The 14,577-nt window shown below is 40.6% G+C and overlaps 1 protein-coding gene across 4 annotated transcripts in view; it reads right to left on the bottom strand.

Annotated features, from left to right (window-relative positions):
• Positions 1-9,469, bottom strand: part of MYZAP (myocardial zonula adherens protein) — a 53,082-nt gene extending 43,613 nt beyond the window's left edge. Inside the window, exons 1-2 of one of the 4 annotated variants that reach the window (XM_071441623.1) lie at positions 9,314-9,469; positions 2,883-2,972 (exon numbers count right to left, since the gene is read on the bottom strand). In XM_071441623.1, coding sequence (XP_071297724.1) covers positions 2,883-2,972 — 90 coding nt within the window. In that variant the 5' untranslated portion in view covers positions 9,314-9,469. Of the gene's footprint in view, positions 1-2,882; positions 2,973-5,942; positions 6,043-8,813; positions 9,217-9,313 lie in introns of those variants that run through there. The other 3 variants (XM_071441625.1, XM_071441626.1, XM_071441624.1) reach the window with 3 other exon arrangements.
• Between the last annotated feature and the right edge of the window lie 5,108 nt (positions 9,470-14,577).

The following is a 14,577-nucleotide window of genomic DNA, read 5'->3' as shown; positions in this document are numbered from 1 at the left end:
TATTCAAAGGATGCATAGCAGTAAAAAAGTTAATCTAGAAACTTCCTGCACTGATACAGATTGAATGAAATACAGCATAAATTTCCTGCCAAGTTTGGACTCCAATGAAAAAGGCTAAGGCAAGAGCTACCAACAGAATTGATAAAGAATCCCTTCTGGTCTGACATCAAGCAGCAAAACAAGTTATTGGGAGGATCAGCACTAGCAAGAGCTGCTGTGTAGTTTCTGAACTGAAACACCTCTTAATGGTACTGAGCCTGAGAGACGCAGAAAAGGAACAAACACAGTGAGCCAGCACCATGTCACATTAGGGCAGCTCAAAATCACCTCCTTCTAATGAAAGATTTCAAAGAGGAGATTACAACCAAATGTCACACCATGGTGTATTTATAGTTTTCTGGCATTCCCTCCAACACTGCAAGGTCTTTTCTCTCCTCCCTCAGCAGCAGAGGCAGAGACTTGTCCTGCCCAAACAGGAGAGCACCTGCAGCCAGGCTCTGACCACCTGACTTGGCTGAGAACTCCAGCAAAACCTGTGCAATCCCAGAGATTACCCCTGCAGTTCATTTCTGTAAGTCACATTAATGTATTGTAAATACCAAAAGCATTTTTCATGTTCCCATTTTCTTAGGAGTCAGCAATTAAAGTCAGCAGAGAACACTAGATTCCAACAAGAGATCTGATGTTAAATTTGATTCTTGCTAAAGTTGGATTTTTTGACCTTAAATTGTAAAGTGCAAGGTAGAAAACAGAGCAGTTCCTTAATTTCTATTATCCCTATTTCCAAAAAGGGGCACAGTTCTCACAGGACTGTGTAAGGATTATCTAATATTTGTAAAACTTGTTCTCAAAGTGCTTTAAGCTATTTCATTAACACGAAGTCAGCTGAAAACAAGTGATCAGCAGATACATGATTACTATTTTTGGGAGGTTTTTTTTTTTAAACTGTGCAGTAAAAGCATCACAGCATAACTAATCATGAGGCATGTGTGCACTGTAAGTTACTGTATAGCTAATTCAGATACATAAAGCAATTGATCACACAGACAATAAAAATCTACAGGTAATACACTGCTGTCTGACTTCAGAGACATAAGGAAATACCAGTTCATGAGCAGTGATTTTTTTTGTAGCTGCTTCCATGGCTATACTATCTGTGGAGTGTTTATCACACAGAAATTATAAAACACAAGTAGTTGGCACAATTCCTCTGTGTTTTTTAATTGCTATGAAATTGGCTGAGTAGATCCCACCTAGCTCTGAAGCCTGACTTTTAATTCTTTCAATTGTCTCAAAGTACTGAATTTAGAAACTACTCAGAACACACAATACTTAAATTGCACATGGTTTTTTCTGGTCTCAGCTTTAAGGACCCATCTCTTAAACATCACTGTTTTGCACATAGAATCAAATAGTCTATTTATTATCTTCATATCCTCTCCTTAACATTCTCTGATATAAAACCCATTTGCCTTTATTTGTATTATGGGGGAAATAACAGCTCATTAAATACAAGGTCCCACAGAGAAAAACATCGGTTACATAAGAAAGTCACTACAAATTGTCCAGCCCTAATCCTTAACGATTCTTTCTCATTATCACATTACTCAGAACCATAAAGTGAGTAAGGCATGAGTAAATATCTATCCTCCTCAAAAGCAAACTCAGATTCCTCTCAGGGCAATGGGCCCATAAACTTAGGCGAGTCTGAGGGTTGCTGCAATCAGACACAAGCTGACAAGAGATGACAGAGAAGCTACTCTAAGTGCTACAACTAAACACCTCTGTACAAAATGAATTATTACTATTTAATGGTGGCCCAAATTTTGTTTTGCATTAAGGTCTATTTAAACTATTCTGATCCTAAAGAACCAATTACTCTGCTAGACCAGTGTATGAAAACCTGAGTGTATAAAAGATTCCAGGACGAAAAACAACTGATAAGGAATCCTTATCTTGAGAATTTTACTTTCCAATTATTTTTATTGCTTAGAATGCCTTTCACAGTAATTTTTGCCTTTAAGTATCTCTAAGAAATTATCTCTAGTAAACCCTATTGTTGTTTTTCTTTCTGCTGTCACACTTCCTATTGTCAGACATTGAGTCTGGCAAACTTCATCAACTTGTTTAATTTTGGTTTATCCAAGTATAAATGTGATGAAGTTGTGGAGCCCATCCAGCTTCCCTTTTTAGTCTTCATCCTTAAGACTAATTAAACATCATCTCTTGCAGTGAACAGTTCTTACAGAACAAGTTCTGCACCAAAGCAGATTGTAAATTTTTCTCTGTGTGCACACTACTCACTTCTGCAAAACAAATGGCTTCTGAACTCTTTTAAGCACATGACCTTCAAAATCCCTTTCACTTCAGAACAATCTTGAATTCTTTAATTTATTTGTACATCACCATTTACTGAAATTAGTTGGCACACACAAACATCAACGGTCCCCAGCACACCAACTACAATAATGTTCAAATCTTGCACATGAAATCTGAGCCTACATGAAATATTAAATGCTCTTTCAGGATCAAGAGGATCCTGATCAAGATCCTGTTTAATAAAGGGCCGTGTTCCTAGCAGCAGTTTCTTGCTCTTTGATACATAAATACCAAATAATCAAGGTTGTAAAGGTACCTCAGTCACAAATCACCTACAATCTCTGTTGTTCCTCTGCCACTGTTCTATTTTGGATGCAGTTTTGCCATCCCTAACTCCAAGACTTAGGCTCAAAACTCACACCTAACTTGATGACCTTCCACATGTTCTTAAATCTTCTAAGATGACCGGGCTTTGGGCTGCAAAACAACAAATATCAACATCTATGGAGGGCAATGTTTACTTCTTATTTATAGAGAATTTAACTTTGATTTTTAAAACTTACACTTTTCTTTCTCTCTGTTTCCTTTGGTCCCTGTTCAGGCTGTGATACTTCATCAGGTGGCACTGTTAAACGTAGCCTACACACATTCATCTGAAAGAAGAAGAAGATTTAGGTGTTACAAAAATTATTTTAACAATTTGCTTTACAGAATGAATGGTACTGAGATTCAATTTTCAACTTACTATTTTTCTGATTTTTCTGTTTTCTACCACACAGCTGATTATTATTATTATTGTTATTGGTTAAAGGGGTTTTTAGCTGGCAAAAAATAATTCAAGGGCATTCCCATAATTACATACCTGAAATAGCAAAAAATTCCATTTCAATCAACAAATTGTTCTTAGGTACTCATAAATGACACTTAGAGCAGAGATAACAGAACAATGAACATAATTTTCCACTTTCTGAATTTTGTTTGCTGATTTGGCATACTTTTATTCTTCAAAAGGGATTATTTAGAAACACGGAGTGTATTTTAGAGTAAATGCCTCTTTTCTGCTCAGCATATAGCCAAGTATTTGATCCAAGGATACCTCAGTATTGCAACTCCACTAGATGTGAAACAGGAGCATTCTTGAAATCTGGTACATACAAATGTAAAACTTCAAAACACTTCAGAAAAAAAGTTAGGAGGTGTTGTTTCCTATCTGATTTTAGAACAGCCATTCTCTTGCCAGCAGGCATGGTACTGTTCTGTACTCAGCTGCAGTTTGCCTTGCTTTGGGCTGAGACATCTTTGGTTTAATGGTGTTTTCCAAGCAATACATTTCATACAAGAAACTTGGTTAAAACTTTTGGTCTTAGTCCCATTTATGAGACATTTTTGTGGAAAACAACTCCAAGTCCTAAGCAGAGCATAGCAAATGATGAAATAAGAAATTTGGCAGTCCAAATTCAAAGCTGCACTATGCCTTCCTGTAAAATGCCAGATGTCTGCTGGCAACAAAGAGAGCTCTTAAAGCTCTTCCTCCAAACCTCTTAAGTATCTCTTTCATGATAACTGTGGGCCAACATCACTGTTCTTCTACAGCCCAGCATCTCACTGATCCGGATCTCTCCAGTTTCTCCTGGAGTCATGCTGAACGTGTGTCTCTCTTTCACACCCACCTTCCCACTGCACTTGTCCCAGCTAACAGCACACATCTTGGTCATTTTAGCACCTCCTTTTGCCTTGAAAATGGCAATAAAGTTCTGCTCACTGCATTCAGAGCACTGCAGCAAAGCCCTTCCCATATACCCCAAATGTTTCCATTTTACAATTCCTTTCTTCCAACTGTCTTTCAAATCATTTAAGCTGCCTTGACTGCATTTTCAAGCCTCTTTACAATACAACTTCCTCAGAGACCATTATTCAGCATCACAACATCACATCCTTATTTTCCATTGCCAGACAAAAGACCTTTTTCAACTTCTCAAACAGGCTTTAATTTCTTCTTCTTCCCAAGCAAAAACAATTGGAAGAACTATCTGCAACTTCACTATTTTTTTCTGGCATTTCTTTAAATCCATTGAGAGGACAAATCAATAGCATTTAGACTACTGGTATGTTCTCAACTGTATTTTAGAAATATTAGGTACTGCCTTCCATCTTCCTTTCAGTTTGGTCTTTCAGGTCTGCAAGGGCAGTAAGAAACACTGTCCTGAGACAGATAAAGTTCTTATAAAATATGTGAGATGTGTCTGTATTATAAAGAATAAAAAGGGGGGAAAGTCTATAAGAAGATCGAGGTGAAATATAACCTTTTCTGTGGACATATCTGTAAAATCAATGTTTCGTGCAGTGGCCTCCTCCCTCTTAATTTACCATTCATCCATATGCTAGAAAATCTAGAACAAGAAGCCACAAAGTGACATAAAGCCCCCAAAACCTAAAAGCAGTTTATGCTTTCATATTTGCTAAAGAACACTGAAACAATGAAATGCATTCTAAAATTATGAAATTTGGTACATTGGCTTTTGATACTGATTGGCTGCTATGTTTGCTCTAAGAACACCAGACTGTCTCCATATACTACAGAAGCTGTGGTACTTCCTACTTACAGATTAGTTATCCAGATAATAATAATAATAGTAAATTCCTCATCTTTAGAACTCATTAATTCATAAGGTAATTGACTTCACCTTTCCTCATCTATTTCCTCGTGCCCTTTCCTCCCATCAGCTTATTAAGGCTCTTTCCTCTTAAAACATTCCTGTTTACAACAAGAAGGGAAACACAGACTGGCATTCCTCCATGTAGGCAAACAAAGGCCAGAGCCATAAATAGGAAATAGAAGTGAACTTGTGCTGTGAAGGAAGTGACAGATGAGGCCACCTTTCTCTTACAGTGATTTTGAACAAAGGAAAACTGGACAAAAAGGAATTAACACATTGCTGATGAAACATTAAAATGCCTGAAATAACTAGAAATAGATAATGACTGGAAACTCAAAGTTAGGAGAATGAGGCTGTGTATGAATCTCTGAAGCAAATAACCTGCCTATTAATCAGTATGAGGCTAATTATAGCTAACAGAGATGCAGAGTGCAGTGATTGTAAATAAGTAATTATGCCTGTACCTGTACACCAATGAGTGAACCACAACTGCCCTTCACATCACAGGTGTCACAGGACTGCTATGAAGGAAATCACAAAAGTGCAGTACAGATAGCAGTCAAGTCATCACAACTACACTGGAAATATAAATTAACAACAGTCATTTGTTGAGACTAAAACCACTGTACAACAAAAGGTTGTCATCATTTAAGCTGTTTTTTCTTGCCCTTTTCACCTTGCCTTATCTATTACCCCCAAATGACTTACCCCACCCACCCCAGCTGGCAATCACAAGGATTCCAGCCTGGAAGTTGTGCCCAGCAAGGCTTGTACAGCAGTGGCACAGAACCACCCAGTTCCTTGCTAGAACAAACTTACACTGGCTGTACTCTGCCATTGTTCACAACAATGGGACTTCCTCAGCATCCCTGGGGAAACAGCACAAATGTATAAAGAAGCCATGCAGACCAGCTCTCCTAGGCACCAGATGATGCATTCTACCTCAGGACAGCACTACAGACCCACCTGCTAAAATTCAGAAACACTCTGGAGATTGGAAAGGAAAACCAACAGGCACTGCTTTTTCCTCCCGCCCCCAGAAGCATTCTGAACACTGTACATGCACTGTTCTTGCTCTGCAGGGCTTCCTGAAGGAACAACACACTGTGCCATTTGTTGGTGAGTTTCCTTACCAAATCAATGAGCAGGCTCACATGGAAATCACAGCAAGCCCTCCTCCCACAGCAAACACGGCTGTAGTGATGCCTTAAAATGGAAATGAAATCCTAACAGGAAGAGCCCCGACTCAGTGCCAAACAGTGGCAGGATAACGTGCAACTGAGGATGAAAAAGTAATTTCCAGAAACAAACTGGGCAATGCAGAAGGAAAATGGGGAGGAGAATGAGAATTTCTCCAACAGGGAAAGAGCTGCAATTCAATTTCCTTCATCTGCTTACTGACAGTAAGAACAAGTGAGAGAAAACAGGGACAGACATGACTTCCACCTTATCTTAATGTCATTAACATTGTAACTTGGTGAGCATAAATTTTAAAAAGAAATACTGGGTAGAAGAAGAACGAGGTATCTTTCTAACAATCCTACAAGACTGACTTCCATTTAATTTGCAGCATCTGCAGCTTTGGCAAGTCGACATTATAAATAATCTTAATTGTGCCAACATTTTATGCTCGCTGCTGACTTTTTGACACCAACAACCCATAAGTAGCATTTCCAAAGCTCATCTGACATCATTTGTGAAACAAAGACACAGACAGGAAAACAAGGACTGGTTCACCCTACCACAACACCAGACCACAAAAGCTTCCTGACTGCAATGAAAAGTAATAGGTGAAAACACGTTTTTTTACAATATTTCTAAGAGGCTAGTGGCACAGCATAGAGGAGAGCTACTGTAATATAGCAGTTAAGAAATAATCCCAATCTAGTTTAGTTTAAAATGTTGAGAATCCACAGCCCAGATCCACAATCCATGTGTATGTTTACCATCTAACTCAAATCACTAGGCTGCAACTTAAAAACAGATAGATTCAGTTTAAGTAATGTCCTTCAGCCTCTTCTTCCCCCTTTCCAAAAAACAAAGCACCCAGAAAGGCATTAATCAGAATTAACTATAGGCTGAAACAATTACAGATTTTTTCATTAATTGTTAAATTAATGAGCAATGCTGTTATAGAATAACCAAAGTTACTAGTACAGCAACAGAAATATACAGGCTATTCTACTAGCAACCAGTCTCTAAGCATTTTAGAGGACATCCACAGAAAAAAAAAAGATGTGGTTCAATATTGATCTAGCTTCAAACCAGCCCTTGAGTTCTACATCACCAGAATTTAATACTGTAGATACTGACAAAAGAAATGGGGATAACATGCTTGTAGAATAATTACCTACTACCTTATCAGCTCAATGGCTAAAAATCCTTCCCTTTGACTGTTGGCTTTAGACCTTTGAAAGTGAAAGCAGACAAACAGTGCTTGTTTAATTTCAGTCCTAAAAAGCAAAGAAGAAAGCACTTTCTTTGGTCATTTATCTGTTGATTAGCCTGCTCCATTTATGAAATCTCTCCCGTGAGATTCCACACACAATTAAAGGCACTTTCCTCTGACTACAGGCACATAGGAATGTGACACACATCTTCCTTTTATTCAGCAGTTATTCTGATTGTCTCTCTCCTCTTTTCTAACAACTCATGGTAAGGGAACCACACTTCACTAAAAAAAAGGAACAACGGCTTCCCAGTGGGTTGCAGTCACAAATTAAATTCTTACCAGTTTTCTTAAAAGAATGCATCAAATGCAGTTCATCATTCCCAATAAATCTATCAAGGGGAGCAAAATAAGAAGCTTATCACCTGAACAGAAGTTCCCTTACTGTAACTTCTTTAAGAAATACTAGAACAGGGAAACTCAATTAGAACACAGAAGACATATAGGGAACATACCTATGATTTTCAAGTCACTGTAATTTTTCTTATGCATGAGCAATTCCATTTTTTATGAAGACCAGGGATCTTTTTGTCAGGAAGACCACTCTGACTTACTTGCTATCATGCAAAACCTTTCTTAATTTTTTAGATTATGAACTCATATTTTTGAAGCATCAAAACAATAACTGCATAATTCAAGAAACATCATGGTCACATAGATGTATTTTTGGTAATGATAAGATTATCACTTTTTTTGATTTCTTTCTTCTCATGTGGAATCAACATTCACGATGATAGCAGTGTAGTTACAGAAGGAAGAAAAGGGCTATTTAAAGCTGAGTGGCTGTAGAGACATTCCTATCATATCTGCCTGAGTTTTAACAACTTTTTAGAAGCCCAATAGATTTTTCATAAATGCAATTTTTTCATAAATGCACTAAATAACAACCCAATGGTTGTTATTTAGTGCATTTATGAAAAATTTTTAAAAATTAGCAAATTACATATCTGAATTTGAGGAAGTGATTAAACAGTTAAATTACTATTGCCATCTAAATCATTACAGTGAGTTTTCTCAGGATAGGATAGGCGAGTTCGCATTGTAAATATCCAGACACATTTCAATGATGCGGGGAAAGTCTTCAACACTAGTACACCTTCTCCGCAGGTTTACAGAACAGGCCAGGGTCTAGAACTACAAAAGCCTTGCAGGACTCCCCAAAAACTCTTCCTTTCCCCACACCTACAAACAACGCACAAAAAGATGCTCTCGCACACCCCAAGCTTCACCCGAAAACACCGAAAATAAGGAGAAGGGGAGGGGGGGAAGGTTAAAAAGAGAAAGGCGCTCCGCAGGTAACTCCACGAGGGGGGATGTCGAACCTCCGCTTCGCCCCGCGACCGCGCCCGCGGGACCTCCCCGCCGCCCCCCCGCGCTGCCCCGCGCACCTTCCGCCGGGAGCGGCCGCCGTCGCCGGGCGGCCTCCGGGGGGTGGTGGCGGTCACCGTGAGTCCCGAGCTGTAGCGCAGCATCCCCGCGGGCCGCCGGGCCAGCGCTCTCTGCGGCTCCTCGGGCCGGCGCCGCCGCTCCGCCCCCGCGCACTTGGCCGCGGGCGGCCGCAGGGGCCGGGCGGGGGCGGGCCGGGGCTGCGCGGGCTCCGCTTCCCCCTCCGCCCCGCGGAACTCACGGCCCCGCGCCGGCTCTCGGGCCACCCGAGTGCCCGATTTCCTCCCATGCCGCGACACTGGGCAAAGTCGCTGTGGGACGCTGAGGTGCCAGGGCAGGCTGGCATTCCCTCTGCTCACGAGAATATTGGCTGCAGCCTGGGGAGAGGAGCTTCGAGGGGAGACCCAGAAAGGTCCATCTGTCACACAGCCACCCCCGGCACCGCAAAACGGGGGTTAGGGCTCGCAGGAGCCATTGGCGGCCACTCAGTCCCGGCACCCACCTCTGAGCACTCTTAAGAGTGTTATGTGAAAGCTGAACACTGTCCTCCCCTTCTTCCCACGGCAATTCGTGAGCCACCCAGGCTGTCAGTGGTTGTCCGTGCCCCAGGAATGGGTACCAGGCTCATCAGAAAGCACGCAGATCCCCGCCAGCCTCGGGGTTGACAGGCACAAAGCCGGTGCAGCTCAGTGCATGGATGACAGCATCCGCCTCAGTGCCAAAGGTCCCACAAGGTGAGCGTGGTCTGCCCGAGCCGGCTGGCCCCGAGCCAGAGCGCAGGTGTGGACTTCAGCATTTCAGATGCTCGGTTCTTCCGCATCTGAGATGAGGGAACGCCATAACCTATAATGCCCTACACGGCCTAGGCAGTCTTGGGGCATCTGTCATGAGCACTACATTCCTCAGTAATCAAGGGAGTTATAAGCAAAGGAGATGCTTTTGTTTGAAAGAAATGACAGAACAAATAACTTAAACTACATTTTAAAAATAATTTATCTCCTGTCTCCATGTAATTAAATTAAGACCACGAGAAAACAGAGTTATGGCTACGCAATGTCCTGTTAAGATGGTAACGACCAGAGAACTGAAGAGAGGAAATCTGCATTGGAAAAATGGGAACTGCACTGAGCTATGGATGCCTTCCCCTCTCTGTGTACAATGCCTCTGCTCCCTTCTGCCTCTCAGCTCTCTGTCCCCAGGGCAGGATATTGAGCTATCGGCATGACAAGGATCTGAGCAGGAGAGGAAGATATTATTGCCCAGCACAGAGGAATGAATGAAGGATCCGCATTTAGTATTCAGCATCTTTTTTGCTGTTTTCCCAATTACTATTCTCTTCTCCTCCTGTGAAAGGTAATATAGCCCAAGGCAGATGAATTAGAACATCCACTTGTATTTGGATTTGTCTCTAGGCAAGATTGAGTGTTACACGTTTCTTTTTGTGGCAAAGTGTCTTGTTCCTACAAACAATTGCATTTCTCTGTGAATCACCCTCTGTCTTAAGTCCTGCTTGTAATGCTGCTTTTGTGGGTTTGCAGGTGGATAATAGGTGTGTCATCATCAACAGGAACATGCTCCTTCACAAGTATGTTGTCTACCCGTGGGGTTATCCCTTAGCATGTGCTCCTGGTCATTCTGGTGAGTCTATTTAAATTCTGGTATGCAGACAGCTGGTGACCTCTGTGGTTTCAGATGAGAAGGAGTTCACAGACCTGTGAGATTGCTCTGGTTAGTTACAAGTTGTATCTTCTGGACTGTATTTCCCTCTGGACCAAGGTGTGTATGTGGGGCTGCCCAGTCACTGCAAGGCACAAACACAACTGCTTTTCTAAGAACAGTCAGAGACTAAACTTGCACTACACTAGGGAAAAGGACCTCCCTTCCTATATGATAAAAGTATGGCACAATAATCATTGACATAAGAGAGTAAGGCACAATAATCAGATCTCTGAGAAAATTTGCAAGGTCTGCATCAACTTTGAGAATATTGATAATTTTGATGGAAATCTTATAAGTGCAGATGAGGAAAAGACTTGTCCATGAATAATAGACAGACAATAAAAATATTATTTTCTCAGTTATATCTGTTTTAGTTGCAGCTCTCCCCATTTCTTGGAAAATAGCAGAAAGACAGGTTTATTTGATTTACCAATATTAGTTTGAAAAGAGCATCTTCATTTTAATCTGCAAATTAATATCCTCCAAGAAAAAGTAACCTACATGCATGGTGAGTAGTCTCCCTATTTTGAACACTCTCAGAAACACCTTCCCTTCCCCTGCCAACAAGATGTAGTAATGAGAGTAATTTGTTTGCTGCCTTGCTACTTGACCATGCAACCATTGCAGTCTCTTCACCCCTTGTGTAGCCTGTGTGACCCTTCTGCATGAAAGCAACATTTGGAACAACTTTTTCTTCATCCCCAAAGCTCTGCCTACACTAAAGGAATTATGGAGCCAACCACTGGTATGGAGTGAACATCTGGGACTCCCCAGGTGGCAAAAAGAAAGTTCAAGAGAAGCTGTTGAAGCAATATGGGACATACACAGCAGAGCTGAAAAAAAGAACTCTAGAATTATTTTTGGATTAAGAAAGGAGAAGCAAATTTGTGATCTTCAGCTTGGACAAAAGACAGTGGCAGGGAATGGGTGACAGAGGCATAGAAGATCATGGCTGGTATGCAGAAGTTAACAGGGAACAGCTGTTCATTATTTCCTACCTTTGAGAACAGTGGATTTGAAGAAAACCAGGCACCACATTTCTGTGTGAAAATTATGAAAATTATGTCAGAAGAATCACCGATCATGAAGAGTTTAAATGCTCCCAAATAGTAGCTGGGTAAGCTCCTGGAAAACAAGCTATTGGGGCTATGAAACATGAAGACAGGCTTACAACTCAGAAGGTCCCCAAAATGTGGGTTTGCATTGTTGATAGCTCCCCAGTCAAAGGATGTCTGACACTCCCTTGTCCTCCTGGGCAGGATTGACTCCCCACCAACAGTACTAGAGGTGACAGCTTCTAGCAAGCAACAAATCACCTCTGCTCTGCAATGCTGCTCCCATGCCCAGCTTTGCTTGCCTTGGGCACACTCGGCACATAGTCATGGCTGCAGCCCATTACTCCATGTTTGCCAGTCTCTCTCACCCCCTTTGGAGGTTTAACAGTCACTCCTCTTTCTCCACAGTCTCCCTCTTTCGGTCCCTGACACCTCAGAGAGAAGTCTCTGCTTGGTTTCAGCTTGTCCCTGAAACAGGCCCCATGACCTTACCTCCTTGGTTCTGATAATCTGAAGTAGATTTGCCACAGTTTACAGCTCTTTTTTCCTGCAAGAGTCATTGTACACTGCTGGGAGCCCTTCATACTCTGCTTGGCACGTGGCACTAGTTTACAGAAACAAGATGGAGGAATAGAAAGTAAGTCACTACTCAGGAAATAGTTTGACTGAAATAACCCTATTCTGCTGATTTTTACAGCTGGACAGACTGCCCAAAACATATATCATACAGACTGCTCATAGACAATATACAATATGGTGGCAGAACATAATCCAACCAGGATGCTGAGCTTTCAGTTCAAAACCTGCCAGTGCTTTCTGACTACAATGGTCCAATAGGCATCTGACTATTGCTTCAGATATTCATACTGTAGTGCAATTGTAATTCATACAATTACACTACAGTATGAATATCTGAAGCAATAGTTATTGTGAAAAAGCTAATATAATTACATGGAAACAGCAAGAAATTTAAAGTGTAGACACCTTTGGTTTTTTGTAACTACCCTGTTTCCCATCACCAGCATTACTGAAATATTTTTTTCCCAGGAGGCCCAAAGATCATTATGCTGTAGGAAAAATGAAGTGGGATGGCACAGAATCAACAGGCTTTTCTATGCAAAGCCCTTGATCACAAGATGGACATAGAGCATGCAGTACATGGAGGAGGAAGGTCTGCCCTCCTAGAACAGCAGGAGTGGGTAGCCTGGTCTTACTGAAACAAACTGCCTGAATGTAGACATGCTAAAAGGCTGACTTTTTTTTTTTAATCAAAATTCTCCTGTCCATCTTCAGGCTAATTGCTGACACAGTCCAGAGGAAAAAGAAAAGTTCCTGTAATACATTATCAAGTGGAATATTAATCCTAGGAGATTTGGGAATAATTGCAGTCACAAATTGTACAAGAACTCACACCTGTGGTCATTAAGGTTATAAAGTCCTGTTCGCATTGCTACAAAAATGAGGTTATAATTAACTTCTAATAGCCTTCACTTTCCAGGGGGATTAAGATCTATTCTGCCTTCATCATCCCTAAGGCATGAAACCCATTATAGCAGAGATTATCAAATGGACAGATGCATGTAACACATTTCAGAACCAGACTTAGTAAGAACTGGAGGCTTGATCAATGATGTTTCCTGAAAGCTGTTTCTTTTTTTCTGCCAGCTCTCACCACTATATCCTCAAACACACATTTAGCTCAGCCCCATATAATTATGAGGCTCTCTTTTTTGGATATTATAGTTCATGTGAAAATTTTAGCCAGCTAAAACAGCCTGACACATATCAGAAACGGCGCCCCCAAAGTCAGTTGCCATAGGTGCTCTTATATGCAATATATAAACCAATATATAATACTGTGCAGTTTTTCTCTTGAGTAGTATTTTGTCTTCACTGGCAAATGCATCTTTGCTGCATTTGCAACTACTGTTACCCTTGTACATGCTTGGTACATGGCTAATACAAGATTACTGCAAAAACTTAGAGCTTTTCCTGCTGATCTCACACACATTAATCTATAATTAGGAATTCCCACATCAGGAGTTTGAAATGCAGAATACACATTTTATTTGTGCAAAGCCCTCAGTATGTATTTTATGTAATTATTTCAGTTATGGTTGAATTGAGTAAAAATTAAATTCCTGGACTTACCTGCCATAATACCTTGCTTTCATCTTTACTGATAATGTAGAGTCACAGACTGCAATTGTAGAAAATGTTTCTTTTAATATCTTCTGCTTTTAATTGTCCTACTTTCTACTCAAAGTCCATCTTCCTGTTGAGTTCTCAAAATAATTTTTAACTATGTAGCAACAAAGCAAAAAAACGCTAGCTAGGTCAATAAGTAATACAATGCCACATTGACAGTAATTTCCCCTGGAATAGACAGAAGGGACAAAAGGGAATGGGTTAGTCAGAAAAGCTGTATCTGGGCATGACCACAGAGCAAGTGCATTGAAGCCAATCAGGTAATGACAATAGTACCAGGATTCTGCTGTGTACCTTTATGCATCCATGTCAGTGCATTTCACACAGTTTGTACCCCAAGCAGTGGGAAAAATGAAAATTACATCTAGTTGATGTGATCTGTAGAGCCAGACTGTTAAAAGCAGTTTATAGAGAAACAAAAAATACCACTACTAAGATTTTAAAGTCTGGAAAGCCCTAGAAGGGCAGGTTTTTCAATAAAAAGGTATTTTTCACCTTTATTTGGGAGGGCTTTTCATTAAGCATGCGTATAAATCATAATTGCATAATTGTACACTTTTGTAGTCATGACTTTTGATTTATTAAATTTAAAAAAAGACTGGAATTTAAAATCAACTGAGAAATATGAAATGGATTGAGACAAATATAGGACAGTTTAATTTATCATGTGTGTCTGTATCTGAATAAAAAGATAGCACTCTAATTTTTCAGTCACAAATTCTAAGGGATCTAGATAGCATCACTTCAGATGTTGCTGAAGTGTATAGGGCATCAATGCAGTTCT

The sequence above is a fragment of the Agelaius tricolor genome, unplaced genomic scaffold (assembly GCF_023055355.1).
Source record: "Agelaius tricolor isolate 1412-34295 unplaced genomic scaffold, bAgeTri1.0.p SCAF_16, whole genome shotgun sequence".
In the NCBI taxonomy this organism is placed as follows: Eukaryota; Metazoa; Chordata; class Aves; order Passeriformes; family Icteridae; genus Agelaius; species Agelaius tricolor.
Note: the sequence above shows the minus strand (reverse complement) of the source record. Positions and strands in the feature narration are given on the sequence as shown.